Raw genomic sequence first — 22752 nt, forward strand, 5'->3', positions numbered from 1 at the left:
CCGAAAAGTTAAAATTAAAATTTTATATGGTTATATTATATACCACCGCTACAATTGTAAAAATGAATACTCCGTATTAAAAATGTATTTAATTCATATAGGAGTATTACCATTGCATGCAAATGCAATTGAGGTAGAGAAAAAGAGAGAGAGTGGAAACATAGTTGGCCTTTTTAAGCGACAAGTAGCACTAGAAACAATTTAACGCTCCCTCTGCTCCAAACGACATTCACACCCCACACCTCACCTCACCACCACCACTCCGCCACCGCTACAACCGTCTCCTCTGCTCTGGAAAACGCGTCACACCGCTCGCATTCCCTAACCTCGGATCCCAATCCGATCGCAGATTCGCTGCTGGTGAGTGTGGGAATTTGGCAGCGCAGAGGCACGTGTTTGCGTTTGCGTTTGATTGATGTTCAATTGCATTTGATTTCTTAATTCTTATTATGGTGTGAATTGGCGTCATCCCATACTTTTTACTTGCGCTTTGTATTCTGCGCTCGGTGGAGCAATTACTCTGCTTGTTCTTTTGCGGAACCTCTTTCTCTCTCCTTAGCCTCACAGCATTTTTCGCTTTTTTCCGCTCTGCTTTCATTCTGTTCTGTGTGTTTGTTTTTAGAGGTATCTATCGCCTTTTTTTACTTTTTCTATTTATCTGTGCTCTTACTCGGAGCGTCCTTCTTTTTCAGATGTCGCTGTGATTCATCCTTTTATTTCTCTTTTTAATTTGATTTTCTACGCTCCTAACTTTGTTCGAGATTAGTTTAGTAGGAGCAGAAGAGTTCAAGTAAGAGTTCTCATTGTATCGTTTTTCCTTAATTGTGAATCTATGGAGCATTTCTCATGTTCAGTGAGTTTGATTTGGATACTCGTTTAATTTCCGATGCAGCAGATTGAATAGTATGCCTATTCGTTGATTTTGAGAGAGGGAGAGTTTTCAATGGAGAGATAAATTTAATGTACAGTATTTTTAGGAAATCGATATTTAAATCATTACATGTAGCAATTCATGAATGAAATACCATACCAGCTTAGGAAAGATTTCATCGAGATTGCGGGTTAACTTTTTCTGCTTTTTTTTTCCTTTTTTAATTTCAAGATGATGGATGTCATATTCATGGTGCATTTTGATGGTTTTTGGTGGCCTATCAATTTCTTTGTCCTTGTTGGCCTATTTTTAAAATTATTCAAGACAGTTGCATGCCTTCAAATTTTTTTATCATATCTATAATGCAGAATCTGCACTGAAGATTTGATTGGAATATCTTGTGGTTGTATATCTGAAATCCAACTATGCCAAGATATCTGGCATGTTATGACTTTCAGATTTTGAGTTTTCTGTTTGTTGGTCAATGGAGTACTATATTTTCCTAAAGTTAGTAATAAAATTGCTGAAGATTTTTCTTTGTAACTTTAATTGATTCTGATGTTAATATAGCTGGAGAATTTCGACACTGTTAATCTGTGAACATATTTTTGGCTAACAGACTATGCTTTAGCTTTTTTAAACCCTATGCTATCCAACTTTCTGGTACAAAACTTTGTTAGTTTGATTTATGCTGCCTCACCTAATCAGAACTATCTTAAATGCAATTATCAGTACATCCAGGCATATATTTGTTGCTGAATATTCAGATTTTAGTTCATATGGGAATTTGATTGGTAGAGTAACTTTATGAGTACTATGTATTTTATTGGTAGTTCATATTTAGATTTCATTAATTGTGCATTTCGCTTCTTATTAGTCAATATGCTGAATAGAACAGCTGGGGCATTGTTCAGGAACCTTTATAGTCATTTGAAATGCTAGTGTAAACAAAGTGATAGATTATGGACGCATGCAACCTAACTATATGATCCTAAGGTAGTGAAACTCATCGTTGGGTAAGTTCCGACCCACAGTATTCCCCACAATCATGAATAGTATAAAAGAGAGAGAGATATTGTTTGGTAAAGAAAATGATCAGCAAAACAAGACAGGATTAGGGCATTTATTAGTATTGTTGGGTAGTGCAGAACACAAAAGAAAAGGATTAAAACGTTGGTTGAAAAAGTTCAATGTTGATACAAAGCTAGGACCATATTTGTCATTGTAGTCAACTGTTCCTTTGGCAGTTTCAGAATATATTCTAATATTACTGGTACTTTTTGCCGAGTAATGCTTCTGGTGCATTGTGCAATTTACCAATGTTTACTTTTGTTGATGAATCCTTAATCTTATAGTATTACCTTTCATAAATTTTTTTTACTCTAACAGCCTGCAATGGACAAAAGGAGTTGGCCCTGGAAGAAAAAATCATCCGATAAGCTAGCAGCTGAGAAAGCAAATGTTTCAGGATCAGACTCTTGTGCCACTGATTCAGATGTAAGCTCAACACAATTAGACAAGGTTTATTCATTTTATTGTGATTATTATCTTTAAATATATACTCTTGTGCTTCCCTTTTCTCATGTCATATTTTTCTACATCATATCAACCAGTTGTGGCAACAATAGTGATTGCTCAAGTGACCTGTTGTATATTTCTTTTGCAAGCTATTGAGCCATTTCATGTATTCCCTTGACTTTTCCTCTTCTATTTCCATGCCCCAATTCCTCTGTTTCCATTGTAGCTTATACTCTTGAATAGGAACCATTTCCATTTTATGCTTATTTTGGTGTTCCTGATAAAGGGGTTGCCTGTGATATCAGTGTTAGATTTTTTTCTTCTACTGCACTACAGTTCTGGAAACTGATTCAAGAGTTCCACTGAGATTATTTGTGATCATTAAATTTATTTTTAATATATAATCTCCTTCCATCCATCAGCTTTAATTGGCCATACCTTGTTCTACAATATTGTAGTATTTTTTTCATTGTCCTTCTTCTGTTGCAGGGAAAGTTGGATAATAACAATAAACAGCCCAAGTATGTTCAAATCTCAATTGAATCGTATACGCATCTTACTGGACTTGAGAATCGTGTGAAATCCTATGAAGATCAAGTGCATAACTTGGAGGATGAAATAAAAGAACTCAATGAAAAGCTATCTGAAGCGCATTTAGAAATGATTAATAAAGAAAACCTGGTGAAACAGCATGCTAAAGTTGCTGAAGAAGCTGTCTCAGGTTTGAACTTATTTTATGTACAGTACATCAAATATATTTTTTCGGATGATAAGTATTTGGACTTTATTAACAAAAAAAATTTCTGCACAGGATGGGAAAAGGCTGATGCAGAAGCGGCGGCATTGAAAAATAATGTGGAGTCTGTCACACTACTAAAGCTTACTGCTGAAGATCGGGCGGCCCATTTGGATTCTGCTCTCAAGGAACACATGAGGCAGATACGAAATTTGAAGGAAGACCATGAGCTAAAGTACCAGGAAGTTATTCTTAGCAAGAATAAAATATTTGACAAGATGAAGCATGAGCTTGAAACTCGAATCGCAAAGTTTGAACAACAATTACTGAGGTCTGCTGCTGACAATGCTGCACTATCAAGAACTTTGCAGGAACGCTCCAACATGCTGTTCCAGCTCAGTGAGGATAAATCACAAGCTCAAGCTGAGATAGAACGTTTGAGGAGCAACATTGAGTCCTGTGAAAAAGAAGTGAACTCATTAAAATATGAGGTTCACATTGCTAAGAAAGAAGTGGAAATCCGCAATGAGGAAAAGAACATGAGTATGCGGTCAGCAGACGTGGCAAATAAGCAGCATCTTGAGGGAGTAAAGAAAATTGCCAAGCTTGAAGCTGAGTGTCAAAGGTTACGGGGGCTTGTTCGCAAGAAACTGCCTGGTCCAGCTGCACTGGCACAAATGAAACTTGAAGTTGAAAATATGGGACGCGACTATGGAGAATCCCGTGTACGGAGGTCCACAGCGAGGTCTCCAACAGCAAACTTGTCACAGCTGCCTGACTTTACACTTGACAATTTGCTGAAGTGCCAGAAAGAGAACGAGCTACTAGCAGAACGTCTACTGTCAATGGATGAAGAAACAAAGATGTTGAAAGAAGCATTAACAAAGCGTAATGGTGAATTGCAAAGTTGTAGAAGTATATATGCACAGACAGCTAGCAAGCTTCAAAGTTTAGAATCACATTTACAAGCTAATGGTGAATGGAGAAGTCCTGTAACTCATGGTTCAGTATCTGTTGAAGGTTTCTCTAGTCGCAAGGCTAGCAATCCACCAAGTTTTGCCTCAGTGTCTGAATGCGGAAATGATGATAATGTAAGTTATGCTGGTTCGTGTGCTACATTATCTATGTCTGACCTCTCCAGCGTCCAGAAGGACAAGAACACTGACACCCCTCGGAAATCTGAAAACACCAAAAACCTCGACCTAATGGATGACTTTCTGGAGATGGAGAAATTAGCATACCAATCCCATGGATCACATGAAACTGTATCAAGTCCAGATGTTTCTGGTGATACAGGCAGTACATGTCCCGAACAAGCAAAACTTGTAGGTTCTCCATCTAAAGACGGACTTGCATCTGAGTATCAAGTGCTCTCGAAAGTAGATTCAGCTGTTGCAGATCCTCAACTGCAAGCTGATCAACCTTTCTTTGCGAAGCTCAAAGCAGAATTATCCAGAGTGATTGAGTCAATGTCTGAGGGGAATGATATGGAAAAGGTTATAGTTGATATTAGACACATTATGCAGGATGTGTTTGATACTTCAAAGCACCAGTTACAGAATGATGTTGACGCAGTTCCTGATTTTGGTACAGAAAGTATTGCTGATGGTGCCCAGATAACATCCACAAATGGTACAACATTGTCTGGAAATGTTAACAGTATTGACAATGTGCAATTCAATCAAGAACTCAAAATAGCCATCTCGGACATTCATAGTTTTATTATGATTCTTGGTAAAGAGGCCAAGGTTGTCCCAGGTGCATCCCCTGATGGAGAGGGGCTATCTGAAAGCCTCAACAAGTTTTCCGCCAGATATACTGAATCTGAGAGTGGGATTAATCTTTTTGATTTTGTTCTTGACATATCTTATGTGTTGCGAGAAGCAAGCAAGCTGCACTTCAATGTACTGGGGATTAAGAGTTCTGAAGTTGAAACCAGTAGTTCTGATTGTATAGACAAGATTGCACTACCAGAGAATAAGGGTGTGGTGGACTCATCAGGGGAGATGTATCGGAATGGTTGCTCCCACTTTTCTGATTCTGTCTCCGATCCTGATACTCCAAGCGCTGGAAATCTTGTTCCAACCTCTGAATCAGCCGCCTCACGGAAATGCTCACCGGAGGAGTTTGACGAATTGAAAATGGATAAGGATAATTTGGCGGTGGAACTTGCTAGATGCATGGAAAAGTATGAAAGCACGAAGATTCAGTTGCTGGAAACAGAACAGCAGCTTGCTGATGCCAAGTCGCAATTAACTTCAGTACAAAAAGGCAACAGCTTGGCAGAGACACAACTCAAATGCATGACAGAATCCTACAAATCACTCGAAACAAGGGCAGAGGGATTACAAACCGAAGTTAAACTTCTTGAAGGGAAAATTGGAAATTTGGACCTCGAGCTGCAAGAGGAAAGAAGAAGTCATCAAAATGCACTGAACAGATGCAATGATCTCTTAGACCAGCTCCAAAGGTACAGATGAATTTTTTTCACTATGCGTGCTTCCATATTTCTTTGATTTCTGAGATATTTATAATAGATATCCCAAGTCTTGTTTTACGTAGGTGCATTATTGTAGTTTTAGAATATGGCATTTCATTAAACTAAATAGGGCATGTGGAAACATATCTGAAGCTGTTCAAATATTTAGTTCAAGATGCTAAGTTCAGTACTAATGTGGTTTCAAACTTATAAAATGCTCTTTAATATCTACACAATATGACTTTTGACACCTAATTGTTCTATTTGCCACTTGTTTATGCGAACGAAACTACTTAATTGTTGGCATATCACATATGTTCTTGCTTTATCTTTTAAGCTTTGTTATTCTAAGAATCACTGAAATATTATTGTTCATTGTTCTTGCTTAGATTACAGATACTTGGATGTATCAATGTAGTATGTAGTTTCTAACCTATCACTGGGCTTGTCTTATTATTTCCATCTCAGGATTGAAACTCATGGAGTAGCTGGCAATGATGAAAAGTCTAGCCAGGTAAGCCCTACAAAAGTATTTCGTGATTTGCAATTAGCATCTGCTACTATAGATATGGCCCTGTTTTGGAATAAATACTAGAGCTGCTGTGAAAAGCTTTCCTGAGGCATGTTGCATTCGTACTTAAATATATGCTTCTCTTTGGTGTTTCTGGATACACAATTTATTCTTTGAAACTCTTTGTAGAAGGTTACGCAGACAGAAATCAAATAATTTGTTCTGTATACGCATTTAAGTTTGTAGTTTTAACCAAATAACCAAATTTTAATATCTGAACTTGTAATTTTCCAAGTTTTACTACTGTACTAGATCAAGATAGTTTTCAGATTTCTATATTTTTAACCAGTTTTAATATTTTTTTACTTGTCAGGAAAAAGACTTGGCTGCAGCAGCTGAAAAGCTGGCGGAGTGTCAAGAAACCATATATCTTCTTGGTAAGCAGTTGAAAGCTTTGCATCCTCAGTCAGATTCTCTCAGTTTTCCAACCAGGAGCAGGAGTCAAAAGATGGAGGCTTCGATCGAGGGAGAACCAATAACGAATGACATAGTGTTCCCAGACCATAATGCATACGGAATGGATAACGCACGCTTGTTCTATCTGAACAGGGCAGGCTCAGAATCCCCCTCGGATATATTTGAGGCCGAGTTCAGTCCATCCGACTCCGAAGCAAACAACCCACAGAGATCCCCAGCAGGACCAAACCATCAGAAACACCGCCCTACAAAGTCGAGCTCCTCGTCGGCTTCTTCTACACCTACACCATTACAGATGGTCTAAATCCTACACAAAAATGGGTTTTTGATGTAGTTAGTATTTATATATCATTTTTGTCCGAAACGGAAGAAGCTATTTGTCAATAAAACTCCCCAAGTCCATAGTTTTCATGAAAACGGCTTTCGAAAATGAAAAAAATTCAATAATAATAAACCGAATGCCCCACTCGCATAATTTAACTAATGTTCCGGTCGTTAATAACACCAATACAAAATTTCAATGTCTGAAAAAGATATATAAATTGTTTTTTTGTTGCTATCAGAAAAGTATATATTTTTATGTATCGTGTTTCACTCTTGATCACACTTTTAATAGTAACAAAATACAAATTATAAAATAATTTAATAGTTGCTTGCACACTACGATTTGATTTGATCGAGTCAGCTAAAAGTCGTAATGTTGCAATCGTTCATGGCTACATTTTTACGTGCCACTACTTTATGCCACATGAATCCAATCTAATCTACTTGACAATTTAGAGGTATTAATTAATTAATTAATTAATTAAAGAGAATAATTAAAGAGATGCGCATTAAAATTTGAAGTAAGAAAAGTCTCATGTTGCACTAATTTAAGGGATTTGATGATTAATCATAAAATATAAATACATTTTGCGCGTTAATAACAAGCTAGTGTAATTACTTTATACACGCTTTAATTGAGCTTGATTATATTCTTTAATTCCATGCTATACCGCTTAATTCTAAATAAAAGTTGTAAATTTCTACAACATTTAATCTATTATGTGCGTGTATGGCCAAATTGAGAATATGTTTTTATATTTCTTCAACGCTTTGGAGATTATACTAGTATAGTTAAGAGGTTATTATGAAATTATATGAGTTTTATCTCAAATACTCCGTTATTCACTTATTTATTTGAGTCAAATTTTCTGATCAACTGAAGGTGATTTGTGTGACAAAAGGCTAACTTGGTGATTTAATATTTTAATTTGAAAAAATATGAAATATCTCAAAATTTAACTTTTTTTAATGATTTATTTGACAATTTGAATTCTCTAGATTTTATAGTACTAATAAAATACTAGTATATATTAACGCAACCTCTAAATTCTAATGAGAGGGAGTAGTAAAGTTGTTGGCAAAATTAAGATTCCAACGCACCCAAATTATAGTATAATAATTAATTTTATTACAAGAAGAAGAAGAAGAAGAATCGTTTATCTTTATGCTAGTGGGAACATGCATGAATATATGATAGTTTTCATCAACCAAACAAACAATATTAATGGGTAACGTTTGGTGAAACTACTATTCAATTTCTCCTCCTCCTTGATACATCATTTTCCACCCCTTCTTTATTTTTTCTTTTACAAACCCCATTTTCAAATTGAAATGCTATTTAATTCATTTTCCATCCCCCCTGAGCTCCTTTTAGATTTAAGCTTTATCACTCTCTTTCTTAATTTTGATGTGTGAGTTTGTGGGAAAAAAAAAAAGAAATAATGTGTATGATTATGCACTTTTTCAACGTCTAAGTATTACTCCTACTTTGCCACGCATTCCACACAAGACTTATTGATGGATAAAGTGTGTCTACTCGTATCACGAGTCTTGATCTAGTAACTAGAAGAAAAAAAGAGATATACTATTAATTGTGTTATTTAATACGGAGTACTACTTTTGTATTAACATTAAAATTGGTTCAAATTTCTAAGATATCACTTTTCTCTTTGTCTTACTATACATTCGCCGCATTTGTCGCATTCGTTGTTGTCTCATGCACGTCACTCTATCTCATTTTTATTTCATTATCTTTATCTCACAGCTTATTGTTGCGCCATTGTTGCTTGTCTAAGTCAATTCATTTGATATTGAAAAATTAATCCATCTATAAAAGGTAGACACTTCAAACTTGACTTTAAATAAACTAAAACAAACCAGCATCATCAAATCAAGCGACAAACCGCAAAACAAGTATGATAGCTAGCAAGATCAAGAACACATATATTATGATTTTTTCAAAAAAAATTACTATAACGTGTTTAGCATAATGTAAGTAGTCTTCATGACCAAACAAACGATATTAATGTTTGGTGGAAATAGTATTCGCCAAAACTACTTTTCATTGTGGTATGCTCACGTTACTTGTTTTCTTTCATGTGATTATTTGAAAAAACAAACAAACTTAAGTGTCCAAAAATATAAATAATGTCTATCAATGTTTCTATCCATTTAAAAATACTTCGTAGTGATCAACAAACAAGCAAAAAATTGACTATGAGGTAGATAGTCATAGTCTACAATTTGAGATAGAATATTCCTTAAAACTCAAAAGTCCAACATAATTGTAGTGGCGGCATGAAGACATATTTCATTCTTCACGTTAGTTTAATGTGTTCAAACTTTTCAAGAAATTTAAAAATGCAAATTATTTATGGATATGTTTAGGATAAATGCAGAGCCGGTTACTTTCGTATCACTATCAATATCCTTTAGTAATTTTCTCGATTAGAACAATTCAACAGGGGAAAGATGAAAAAATGTTGAATATATATTTTAGATTATATTGAGCATGCGAAATTAACTGATCCCCAATTATTATTTTGAGAAAATCATTCAAATATCCTTGGATGCCAAAATCCTCATTTAAGGTGCAAAATTTGGGATTTTTAACTAAAATTATCAGATATAGGGATAATTTGCTAAACAACTACTCCCATCTTATAAGCAATCGTTTACTCCTTTTCCTTCATCCCTTAAAAATAGTATACTACTAATTTTCCATTTTAGGCAATTCAAAATAGAGAATTTTTTTCTTTAATAAGGTAATTAGTCTCATTCTCCACGAATAATAATTCAATCACTTTTTTTTTCTTACTTTATCAATTGCGCGTTAAAAGTTGCGTCATTTCAAAATTAAACTTTAGTTTCATTCCGCACGGAGGGAATATAATTTACCTAAATAATTCCGAATTTATTCTTACCTCAAGAATATATGCCCCATTTTAATTTGCACTGAAGTTTCACCTACTAAGATTTCCCCATTCGGTAAGTGGAAGTTGCAGCACAAATTGCAATTTCAAACACACTTTATCTTTTACAAGCATATAGTTAATATTCCCATCTAAAAATATGCATATTTGATTCGACTCAAGTTTTATGTATAATTTAGTAAGTAAAAGAAATGGAATAAATGTTAGTGTAAGACTGTAAGTAATATTATTAGAGAGTGGACTCCACATTATTAATAATGTAGTGTATAATAATAATAGTAATTTGTAAATAAAATAATGTGTAAAGATAATGTGTTATTTAAGTATTTCAAAATTAAAGAGTTGGTACTTTTCAAGAAAGAACGGATTAGTAAGAAAATACAACTCATAATCATACTATTTTTATAAATATTTTCATAAAAACATCATAATTTTCTTAGAGAGCGAATCTTTTTGGCAGTATCCTTTTCTCACACCTTTTGGTCCAACTAATTATCATCTAATCAACGAAATTAATGGTTAACGCCCGTGACACGTCCACTTATTTACTTCACGGTGAGATAGTGGTGTTTTATTATACGCAAAATAACACATTATTGAAATAATGATTAGTTAGTGTAAGTGTAAATGGTGTAGCCCCAACAACAACTTTAGGCCAAGCCACCTGGAAACTTACAAGCTTTGTCTTTTTCCTTTTCTGATCATTTAATTGAGTGCTCTAATTATAGTAAAAAATTAAAATTTAAAATAGCTAACGTTTACAACAAAATTTGTATTAAGAAAATAAAAAATGAAAACAGACTGCTTATTGGAATATTGGGTAGATGATTATACTTTTGGATAATTAAACATTTTGTACAATTAATCTTAGAGTTTTTTTATATTTTGTGGTATCAATTCATTGGAAATTGATTGTGCTAATAACATTTATGAATTCTTGTTACAAGGTTTGTACTGAAATATGCAATCATACCAATTGTGCCAATTAAACCAAATTGAAAGTTGGTAGGCTGTCAAGATGCAGGTCTGATTTTAACTCATAAATGTAGTCTGGTTCTGATATTTTTGGAAGTGCTAAAATAGGTAGATAGAAGAATGGGCACATTGTGTTTCATTCCAAATTAAAACAATAATTCCAATATGTGGATGCAATTTAATACTTCTAATGCTTAATATTTGGAGTTTAGCCCATAAAAGGCCACTGCACGTGCACAACCCTAATACGGCACCGTCTCATTAATTGTCAAACAAGTTGTTTCTTTATTTTTTGGTTGTACTTCTTTTATAATTGTAATTTAATTATTTAAATTTACGGTTTAGATATGAAGGGTAATCTTGTATTATTGGCATACGTTTTACTTCAAAAGATATTGAATTTCTAAGATAAAATTAAACTGTCTGTAGTATAATAATAGTTGAGTTCATTCTACAAACAAACCAATAATTAAAAATGTTATTCCATTTCTACTATCATTATGTTTCACAATCTAATTTCATTCGTTCGTACCAATCACCTACCTATTATCTATTATTCCTCTCTAGCTAAATCTATTCTCCTAGTAAAAATATTTTTTTTCCTTTGCGAAACTATTGTAATATAGATTTTAATTTGAATTTATATTTTTGGGGTTGTATTTATTATTCTACAATGTGAATCTTAATCCAATTTGAAGTAAGGCGTTCTCATATGAATTTTTTCCATAGTATTTTATTGTACTGGAAGTACTTAATAATTCGACGAAATAATCAATTGAATCAATTTTGAATCCATCTGATTCTCACATAGTATGTGTGTAGGTGAAGAGGAACATGAGTATTAATATCTACTCCTATATGTTTAGATATTTATGAAGATCGAAATTATATTAATATTAATGTGGTTTGAAATGTTGACACACTCTCGTTAAGCAAATTTTAATAGTATATTTTTTATCATATTAAAGTAAACAAATAAAGAAGATCAAACTCATTAAAAAGATCAACTATACTTGTATTTATACACATTAAAAGGATAATCCATATCGCATGGAATTATAATATCGATCTTCATCATTAACTTAGGAAATCTGAAATTGACTCGGTTTCTATAATGGTAGCATGAAATAATTATTATTTTAACCAAAATTTAAAATTTGAGCAGAAATTTTTCTGAAACTTGGAGTTTCATTCACACGGAATTTTCCACTAAAAAATCACTGAATTAGTAGTTTAGTCACATCAAGCACTTTAATTTAAATGAACCCCAATTCAATATCAGTTTTATTTTCTTATATCAATCGCTACATATAAATAATTTCTATCAACATAATAAAATATGAAATAAAACACTGTTTCAACTTATAATTTGGATGAGGAGAACACATGGGATTGCTCTGCAGCATACAAAAATTCCATAACTTATGAAAAAGGGAAAAACCCATAAAAAGAAATATGAAAACACACACTGTATAACAGGTCCTTTTTTTCCTGTGGACTTTAGGCTGAAAATGACACAAAATTGCCAAATAGTATAATTCTATCTAAACCAAACTAAAATAATAACAATAAAAAAAGTAGTGAAAAATGCAAGAGCCAAGTGTAGAGGTGGATTGGAATTGGATATAAAAAGGGACCAATTGCCTCCCAACTATTCCTATGCAATCTCTCCATTCCTTTCTAAACCATTGCTGTTTATCATTTCACAATTTGCACAACTCTTTTCAATCTTGAAGGTTCTAATTATGGCAATGGAAAAGAATTTGCAGCAAGTCACAAAAACATCAAGATTCAACAGAATCTGTGTTTTCTGTGGAAGCAGCCCTGGCAAGAAACCTATCTACCAGCTTGCAGCAGTTCAGCTTGGAAAAGAACTGGTAATTTCAATCCCTTTTTTTGGCTTAAAACTCCAATTCTTTGTTAAACAAGAAATAGGTGTTTCATGCCTTTTTGACCTATTAAAGGAAGTCAAATTTTGTTTGGTTGATTGTTACAACTTAGTTATCAACAAATGTGAAAAATTATGCTAATTTTGATGTTAGCACTGAGACAAATTGAACAGAAACTTTTATTTTTTTATATTTTTTTTAATTTTCTTTGAGATTTTGAAAAACTATGAATTGATGCACAGGTTGAGAGAAACATAGACTTGGTGTATGGAGGTGGAAGCATAGGATTGATGGGCTTGATTTCAGAAGCTGTGTATAATGGTGGCCGCCACGTGTTGGGGTACACAAATTATTTCCATTCTTTATTTATTCATATTTCCTATTTCTATATTTTGCACTACTTACTAATTCATGAAACTTCATCCCATTTCCACAGGGTAATTCCCAAAACTCTTATGCCTAGAGAGGTATAACTAACACCCAACAACACTCTATTTTTCCATATAAAATATTGCATAAAATAAATTATTAAAAAAAATACTATTTCAGATAACAGGGGATCCAGTAGGTGAAGTGAGAGCAGTTTCAAGTATGCATCAAAGGAAGGCAGAGATGGCTAGACAAGCTGATGCATTTATAGCCTTGCCAGGTAATAATTTTACTTAGTCTTCATTCCTCCTCATTTTATTACCTACCAAATAAATTATTCTACTTGTCTTAGTCACACTCTTGTTGATTTGGTTTGATGACCATAATAATTAATAAACATAACATGATATTTTGGAATAAAATCAAGAGCTAGCTGAAAATGTGTGGTTGATATAATTTAAATATTAATTGTGGGGTGCAGGTGGGTATGGCACATTGGAAGAATTGTTGGAAGTCATAACTTGGGCTCAACTTGGAATTCATGACAAACCGGTATTTATTGTATCCAATTTTTCAATGATAGCTACATATGTATGTAACTATATTTAATAGGGGCATGTGCGATGTGGGTGTCACAGATATACTTCCGTGCAACTATGTCTGTCCTTGTGGGAATTGCACTACAAACTTTCCTTTCATTTAAGTGTCATATTTTTTTTTTCTTGCTCCAATAAGAGTTCCTCTTTTTCAAAATTTGAGAGAAACCAATATATTTTACATTTTTCTGTTTTTGTAGCTAAGTACTCCACTTTTTAAATTGATATGCTTAACTTAAGCTTCAAAAAGCACACACCTTCATGTAGTCAATTTGCACATATTAGGAATCATAATTAATCTCCTTCCCTCGAGTAAAAAACATGAAAATTTACATTTATGACTTTATCAATTACTATTATTATATTTTCAAAGGCCAAATTATAGAAAATATTAAATAGAGATAAAATAAGAAGGATATCAGTGTATCACGATTCAAGAGTTAAAACGGTCATAGTACAATTCTAGTAGTTTTTTTATTATTATTATTATTTGATTAAAAGGGGAAAAAAAAAAAAAAAAGGCATTGTAATTTGAAATTAATGAATTTTTGCAGGTTGGTTTGCTCAATGTAGATGGGTATTACAACTCACTACTGTCGTTCATAGACAAAGCAGTGGATGAGGGTTTCATTGCACCATCTGCCCGTCACATCATTTTATCTGCCCAAACTGCCCATGAACTAATGTCAAAGCTTGAGGTACCACTCCACACCAACGTCAATTTCCTTAATTTCGTTGTCACCATGGTCCCCACATTTGATTTCACTTGTGGGTTCAAATTAGAGTTCGTTTACTTACGAGATCAAATCAAAATATTTACATGTTTAATTTAATGTTTGGTAAAAATTTATTAACCTGTAATTCATGAAATATTTGTATATACTACGTCAAGATATGCATGGTTAAATCAGAACAGTCGGTTTAGCCTTAGACTGAGCTAGAGGTTTCGGTTTCTGAACCATAACCAGCCCTTATGGGCACAATCAGAACCAACTAATTATCTATTCTACCGGTTCGATTTTAGTTCCAATATTTTTGAATTAGAAAAATAGTGAAAATTTGTTAAGAGACAAGGTCAAAAAGTTGGCTAAAAAGGCTAAAAATGTTGATTATGAACTATAATCAGATTATCAATTATCGATTTAAAATAGAAATCATCAAACATGATGTTGGATAAGTTACATTTCCGCTTCTCTTAGAACTGTAACTGTGTATTTCAAATCAAAATCAACAGTTTTTTTTATCCAATGGCACCCTGAACTACCTAATTCATCTTACTTAAATATAATACTGAAGTTGGGTTAAGAGTCACCCGACTAGAGAAGTTTCACGAATTCAATTGTCTATTTTCTAACAATTTTGATGTTACATAAACTAGATAATATTGTTGATTTCACCTTGAATTTTAAATGGTTCATTTATGTTTTGACATGTGAGCTTTGTATATGACGTGCAATTTTTTTATCCCTTACTTAATTAGTATTTTTAAAATGCAGGATTATGTTCCAAAACATAATGGGGTTGCCCCAAAGCTTAGTTGGGAGATGGAGCAACAATTGGGCTATACCACAAGATCAGATATTGCTCGTTGACTTCCAATATTATTTAGGCAAAGTATATATTTTTAATTTTGACACAAGAAACGTGACATGAACAGCAAAAGGTCTAGCTAGGCCCTAGGGATCACACATTTGATTATTGATTCTATATTTATGTGCCTAGTGTTATTGGCTTGGTTTGGTCGTCGGTTTTAAGTGATAATCCCAATCCATTAATTTGCTTAGAAAATGTCTATTTGTACTTGTTCCCATGTATATATAATACTATATATTTAGCGATTAATGTTTTCAAAGTATTTTTTTTTTACTTGATTAGTGTCTAAAAATAAAATATAAACTCGTTTTAAAGTAAATGGTCCACTTGTATTCTTTTTAGTGGTCAATCCATATTGGAATATGCTTTGCCTAGCCATGAAAAGAAAAAAAGTGTATTGCATATCATCACATGCTCCACATTATTCATTATACAAATATAGCATATGTACAAGTGCACTCACAACACGTGTTGGTAACATTTAACAAGGATAAGAGAAGAGTGATAGTGAAGTGATATGCTATGTCCATATAATGTTTAGGATAAGAACACATAAAGTGTGTCCATTTCAAAGTAGGCTCTCCACTTTGCTTGATACTAAAGTAATAATTTGATCATGTAGTTGATGCCACGCATGGTTACCACCACAAAGATATGTGTTGTGTGTGTGTGAGTGCAAATGGTGTTGGGGGTTGGGTGGTTGACAAGACCACATGGATAATCTTGTCTATAACATGCTACTACCAATATAAACACAAACCTACAATTATATTATGTGTAAAAAGGCATGATCCCCTTTGAAATTCAATCTTGGCAATCCATCAATCAAACTTTGTAATCTCCGTTCTAACTACGAGTATGAACTTTCGTATAAGGTGGCAAAGTGTACCTGAGAGAGTGCGAACTTCCGTAGATCTGATGGCCTAAAATCTCTTCCATTGCAAGATAGTGTTGCCACTCGGGACGAGAGCATGTAATCGCTGTATATGACTGCTAGAAATGCTGAGGCAACAGGATGCTGTAACGCGTTCCATTGACTTATCCACACTAAACCACCTGCATATATAAGATTAAATTTAAACATTATGACCACTAAATTACGTAAATGTTAATGATGAAATGACGTTGGAGATGAGGATGAGGTGAACTTTGATACTACTGAATTATAGATGTAACTCAAGGCCAAAAATGAGCATATGAGGAAGATTACTGCGTGTTCTGCTAGTGGTAGCAGTTGGCGATTTGGGTAATAGACCACACATTACGGCTTCTGCTGACTCTCTATATTTGTCGAGGACATTGGAATTGGAGACGTCCTTTGAGCCAAAGAAGGAAACTCGGGATAGCAGAACCTGCATTAAGGTGGAATTTTTGCAAAATCGACAGTTTAGTAAATAAAGATTAGAACAAGCATGTCACATAAACCATAGATCCTTGTGGGATCATATTCTAAATGAACTGAAAAGCAGAAGAAAAATAATCCTCATTGAAATATGAAATGTACCTGAGCTCCCGCGAGCTTGTTATCCCAGCTAAACCAAGTCGGACTCCCCCAATCGGCAAAATCTTCACCATTTTTTCCAGTGACGTATTCCATATATGATTTATCCCGTGTAGCATGAAAGAGCCAACTTGCTGCCCACAAGAGCTCATCACCATAGCCGGTGGAGTTGTAGAAAGTTTGTACTTCAGGAATACTGACGCTATAAGATCCTCTATATTTGTCCGCGAAAGTAAATAATTGTTTGGCATGCTTAAGAAGAGTAGCCGAGTATGCAGAGTCACTGCTCCTAAACACCAGAGATGCCGATGCTAGAGCAGCTGCTGTTTCTGCAGCAACATCAGTTCCCGGAGCAGACGTGTTCACTTGTGTGAGGGGCCTTGCCTCTTTCATATCCTCGGGTCTCTCCCAACAACTATGGTCCGCTTTAGGGCTCCCAACCTGCCAAACCATTTAACATCAAGGAATTATCCTGGTTAGAACCTTCTTCCCCAGAAAATAGTGATGAACTCAAGAAAGTAATGAAGGCAATGCTAGATAGGTATTTCAAATTTGTAACTAAATACGTGTTACAAAAGCAAGAAAGACACACGAAATGTTAGCCAGTTCCTCATTATGTGACTATGTTTAGGGTGCTGCCTATCCAAGATTTTTTTACTACATTTACATGAGAAAATGCAGCTATTTATAATGACAATACAGCTCTAATTCAGTCCTAATTAGGGCTCTACTTAGGCTCCATAACTCAACACTATGAAAAGGAAAATACTTCAATAACAAGAAGAAGAAGAAGAAATCTTGGGGAAATATTTGATGTCGCGGAAAGCTGTCTAATATGCAAAAGCATCTGAAGCAATGAAGCAACATCATTACTCTCATAAACAAACTCGAGATCTGTCAGCATTAGATACATTGGCATTGCATTGGGCAACGACATATTAGATATAAGAGGAAACACTGCGTACAGCAGGAAAAAAGTGGAATTTCACCTGAATGTATAACACATTATCAGTAGGATGAGCATTAACGAGGAAGTCTGTGATCCACTTAAGCGAGCCTTGAACGGGCTCCAACTGATCTACAGCCTTCATTTGGTCACCATACTCGAGGATGGCCCATGACAAGACTGTGGCAGTGAAGGCCATTGGAAATCCAAACTTCATATGATCACCGGCATCATACATTCCCTTGGAGAGATCCAATTTCGCTTCACTCCCATCATCCAAAGCCGAATCCCCCCTCCACGTAATTTGATTATCCTCCAGCTTCCCAGCTTAAAATTAAATAAGAAATCACACTATCAACTAAGAATCACCTCAAATCTCATGAAAAATTTATATTCCAAACTCCAGCATTATCTTTCAAGAGCGTATGAATCAAATTAGTCCAAATTTCACCATTCAACAGCCATCAAGTTTCATTTATTAGCTCAAATCTTAAGATACTATTCTACTCAAAATCCAACAATATCCTTTCTTAAGCATATGAGTCAAATTATTCCAAACTTCATAGCTTCACAACTGAATAAGAAATCTCCTATCAGCATCACCTCAAATCACAATAAACTATCCATTCCCAATTCCAGCATTATCTTTTCTTGAGCATATTAATCAAATTATTCCAACTTTATTAATCTGCTTCAACACAAATCTAATCTGAAGCTAAACCATAGTCATTTTCCCAAACAAGCAATCTTAAAATGCATAAACATGAGATCTGATCCCACACATAAAAAAACAGAATGTGAAGAGAGAGAAAGAGAATGTACCTTTTTGTATGTCGAGAAACTGAGTTGCAACCTTGAGAGCATCAGCATATTTCTTGGCAATGGCGCCAGGAGGGCCAGGAACAGGGGCAGGCCCAGAATCAGATTTGTGGATCTTGGATCTAACAGTGAAGAAAACCGCCAAAACCACTGCCCCCAAAACTACAAACGCCAGAAACCAACCACACCACCCTTTCGAACCACTCTTCTCCCCCATTTTCTTCCAAAGAGAGAGAGAGCTGAGAAATATATATCTTCCCGAATGCCAAAGACTAGATTTTGACTACACCCAAGTTGTTGGAATTTGAGACATTCGGCAAATATTTGAGAAACGAGTGAAACGAAAATGCCAAACACTAGATTTCAGCTGAAGGGATCTCTATTGAAAAACAGTAAAGATGGAATCTTGTGAATGAAAACGATATCTTTGGAGGGTTTTAGACTAAATTTGTTGGATCTACAATGGATTTTTAGAGTAAAGGTTACACCACCGACACCTTACAGTTGTTAGCGAGCGTTTTTCTCTCTCTTTCGCGCCTGACCTTTTATACCTTCGAAAATTGAGTTTTAACAAAAATATTTCTATTAATATACGTAGTAACTAAAAATTTGTCTATTCATACTTTTTACAAAAAAATATCTTGCAAAATTTACAATTGGATCCCAAAATTCGCATGCAAATGATCTTTTCTTTTTTAATATTAGTATTTCAATTTACAAAACCATTAAAATACGGAATAAAATGTACGACATATATACGGGAAAATTCATTAATTGCAGTTACAAAAGTTACATAGTTTAAAAAAAATTTACATGCATAAATAAAGAAAAAAACTATCTCCGTGCAATCCTCCGTGCCCACAACTCTTCAATTATATCCTTTTGGAGTTGAATATGAGCATCCACCATCCACTTGGCGCATGTTGGCAAATTCCTTGAGTCGGCCGGCATTCATCCATCGAGGTACCCCATCATGTCGGCCCCCAGAGGGTGGCCCGTCCTAGTGACTGGACCGGCTTAAAATCGGTGAGCGAAGCCCAGTGAGTTGTACGCCTTCGTCTTCGACGATCATGTTGTGAAGGATAATGCAGGCGTACATTATTTAGATTGCATGAAGCCGACATCCCACAAACGCGTTGGACCACCCAGTACCAGCCCATCGAGACTGGAGCACACCGTGCAGCTCCACGTCCTTTAGCGCGCCGACTCCTGTCGTTGCGCAAAGTAGGCCTTCTTTTCGTCGGTCGTTTGCACTGATCGTCTTCACAAAGACCGGCCACCGAGGGTATATCCCATCCACCGCCAAGTAGTAGCCCATGCTCATTGCCGGTTGCCGTTGGCCCATGAAATGAAGTGTTGCGAGCGGGCCAAACGCCATCTGGCTTTCTGCGTTGAAGAGGGGAGACGAATTCAGGACGTTGAGGTCGTTGTTCGACCCGGCTACCCCAAAATACGCATGCCAGATCCACAGCCGGTAATCAGCTACGGCCTCGAGGATTAACGTGGGGTTCTTTGACTTGTAGCGGGTCGTGTAGGCCCCCTTCCGGGCAGTCCCGGACCTGATTCTTCCCTCCCCTGATGCATACAATCTATGCTGCCTAACATCCCGGGGAACCCATGCTTCTCCCCGTACACTGCATCAGATCCTGACAATCTTGGGGGGTAGAGCTTCGAAGGTACTGCCCACCGAAAATGTCTATCACGCCGTCACAGAACTCCTTCAGACATTTCAGTGCTGACGACTCACCGATGTGGAGGTACTCGTCCCACATGTCTGCCGCGCCTCCGTAGGCCAACTGTCTGATTGCCGCCGTGCACTTTTGGATGGGGGTGTGGCCGGGTCTGCCAGACGCATCGTGCCGGAAGCGGAAACACAGATAGCGACGCTCCAATGCCCCAACGATGCGCATAAACAACTCCCTGCGCATTCGAAAACGCCGCCGAAACATGTTGGCGGGAAAGCGCGGGTGCTCTGCGAAGTAGTCGGCGTACAGGCGCTCATGTGCAGCTACGTGATCCCGCTCAATCACTGCTCGGTGGTGGACAACTGGTGGAGGGCGAGGTATCGCCTGCTGGTGGTAGTGCTGTTCCACCATACGCATATACTGTTCCATCCCGCGGTTCATGTAGGCTTCCATAGCCTCGTTCATCCTCCGTTCGTACTCCTCACGATCCCCACCACTACCACTACCGCTACCGCTACCGCTACCGCCAGCGTTACTCATCGCTCGATGCTCTTGAACAGAAAGTTAGACAGAGAGAAAACTCGTTAAAACAAGCGGTGCAAATGAAAATGAAACGAAAATCGCGTTTATATAGGATTTAAAAAAAAAAAAAAGAAGAAAAGAAAATAGGCCGCTCGCCGGTCGCTGGCCGATCGGGATGCCACAATAGCGGCTAGCCGATCGGCTAGCGCATCGGCGAGCGCCGAGCGATCGGCGAGCCCACGCCGATGCGCTCGCCGATTTGCCGCTCGCCGGCTGCAATAGTTCGGCTAGCCGACCGGCTAGCGCGGAAAATCGGCTAGCCAGTTGGCTAGCCGCTATTGGAGATGCTCTTAATAATCATACTATGCTATTCTTCTATCTCATTCATTTTTAAGTCGGTGGAGTCGTGAAGAAATTCGTTAAATTATGAATATTGAATACCATTAAATACGAAACATATTGCATTATTATAAGTTAATATTTTTAAAATAAAACCATAATAAGTTAATGTGGAATATTAACCTAGAAATTCTAAAAGAATAGTGTACTGATTTTGTATATATAGTCATCTCTAATTATTTACACTAACATTAAATTAGTATTGTTTCATAGAAAATAAACTAAATTTATAAAAAAAATTAAATATTCCTCCATTTTTAGTGTATATCACACAAAACTTTTTCAATAGCTACCCTAAACAGCTAAATTAGTATTGTTTCATAGAAAATACAAAAATGAATTTAGAGTTGTAGCATGATTAAAGGAATTTTTTTGGTGTTGTAGCTTGATTAAAGGAATTTTTTACCAAAAAAATTGATACTCTCTCTGTTCTAATGTAGTTCGAGCATTTTTTTTTTTGCAGAATTTAGAAAAATGATATGTTAAAGGTTAAAGTGAAAAAAGTAAAGTATAAGAGAAAATAAAATAAGAAAAATGATAAATTTTTTTACTAAAAAAGAAAATAATTCAACTAAATTATTATAATCGAAAAAGAATATGATTCCTAAATAAATATGGAGATCTGATTCCAAAGGGGCAAAGAGAACTGAAAATATTAAAAATAAAGAATGATTAGGTAGTTGGAACGGTGCTTACAACTTATTGTGCACCTAAGTCACTGGCGCGTGAGTGTCACCCTCCCCAAATCAGCTATGTGAGTGGGCCGTGAGAATGACGTGGGTCTAGAGAAAGTGAGTAGGTTAATTATTTGCAATTACAGTGGTAATTAGTGTAATAGTTAAGGTGTCCGAATCTGATACCAACCGTGATTATGTGATTACGCATATGATTGAGAATTTGAGATTGCATCTCTGTCGGTCTATAAATATTTTATAGAAAGACAAATTATTGTTATGATTTGTTTTTATGTATCGTATTCAAATTTAAAATACATATGTATTTAGTACTAGTAATATTTTTGAGCTTGTGTTATTTCAACATTCATGATTGAATTCGAATAATGAAATCAATTTATAAACTTGGAATGCCCATAAAAAAAATACTATTGACAAACTCATGGTTTAGGTTTGTTTTATGGATAATTAGAGAGTGCTTTTGATAGTTTAAGATGTTAAATACAAGTTTTTCACCACGTATACACTAATTAGGTGAGTTAATGGGTTTGTCGTAGTTTTGTGATGAAAACAGGTTGAAACGAGCCGAAGCTGAAAATCGAGGAGTTCTCCAGAAGAAAAACCCGACCGGGTGTTTCCTATTTCACGGAAAACCCGGTCGGGTGTTTTGAAGAAGCTTTGCGGACTCCAGAAGGAAAACCCGACCGGGTGTTTTCCATTTCTCGGAAAACCCGGTCGGGTGTTTCCTCACTTACAAACCACCCGACCGGGTGTTTTGCCTACGTGCTCACTTTATCCTGATTTTCACTCCGAGTATAAAAGGGTTCTCGCTCATTTTCGAACTCTAACTTCCCCCAGTGCAAATTGAGAGAAAAATCGAGAGATCCAAGAGGATTGAAGGCAAGGAGGCTTCCATCTTCAAGAGATTGAAGAAG

The 22752-nt window shown here is 35.7% G+C and overlaps 3 protein-coding genes across 3 annotated transcripts; 2 read left to right on the forward strand and 1 right to left on the reverse strand.

Annotated features, from left to right (window-relative positions):
* The first annotated feature begins 224 nt into the window (after positions 1-224).
* LOC125220513 (filament-like plant protein 4) lies at positions 225-6896 on the forward strand. The gene is made up of 6 exons (XM_048122676.1): positions 225-360; positions 2261-2368; positions 2879-3110; positions 3201-5595; positions 6073-6118; positions 6489-6896. Exons 2-6 carry the CDS (start codon positions 2267-2269, stop codon positions 6894-6896), a joined length of 3183 nt encoding a protein of 1060 aa, XP_047978633.1. The 5' UTR covers positions 225-360; positions 2261-2266.
* Positions 6897-12474: 5578 nt separating this feature from the next.
* Positions 12475-15417, forward strand: LOC125219679 (cytokinin riboside 5'-monophosphate phosphoribohydrolase LOG1-like). Its single transcript, XM_048121721.1, has 7 exons — positions 12475-12701; positions 12956-13053; positions 13150-13180; positions 13263-13362; positions 13564-13634; positions 14233-14376; positions 15175-15417. Exons 1-7 carry the CDS (start codon positions 12570-12572, stop codon positions 15268-15270), a joined length of 672 nt encoding a protein of 223 aa, XP_047977678.1. The 5' UTR covers positions 12475-12569; the 3' UTR covers positions 15271-15417.
* A 684-nt stretch (positions 15418-16101) lies between these two features.
* On the reverse strand, positions 16102-19061 carry LOC125219108 (endoglucanase 10-like). The gene is made up of 5 exons (XM_048120985.1): positions 18541-19061; positions 17762-18045; positions 16776-17213; positions 16482-16623; positions 16102-16327 (listed from the first exon to the last, which is right to left on the reverse strand). Exons 1-5 carry the CDS (start codon positions 18752-18754, stop codon positions 16122-16124), a joined length of 1284 nt encoding a protein of 427 aa, XP_047976942.1. The 5' UTR covers positions 18755-19061; the 3' UTR covers positions 16102-16121.
* Between the last annotated feature and the right edge of the window lie 3691 nt (positions 19062-22752).

Source organism: Salvia hispanica, chromosome 4, assembly GCF_023119035.1.
Source record: "Salvia hispanica cultivar TCC Black 2014 chromosome 4, UniMelb_Shisp_WGS_1.0, whole genome shotgun sequence".
NCBI lineage: Eukaryota > Viridiplantae > Streptophyta > Magnoliopsida > Lamiales > Lamiaceae > Salvia > Salvia hispanica.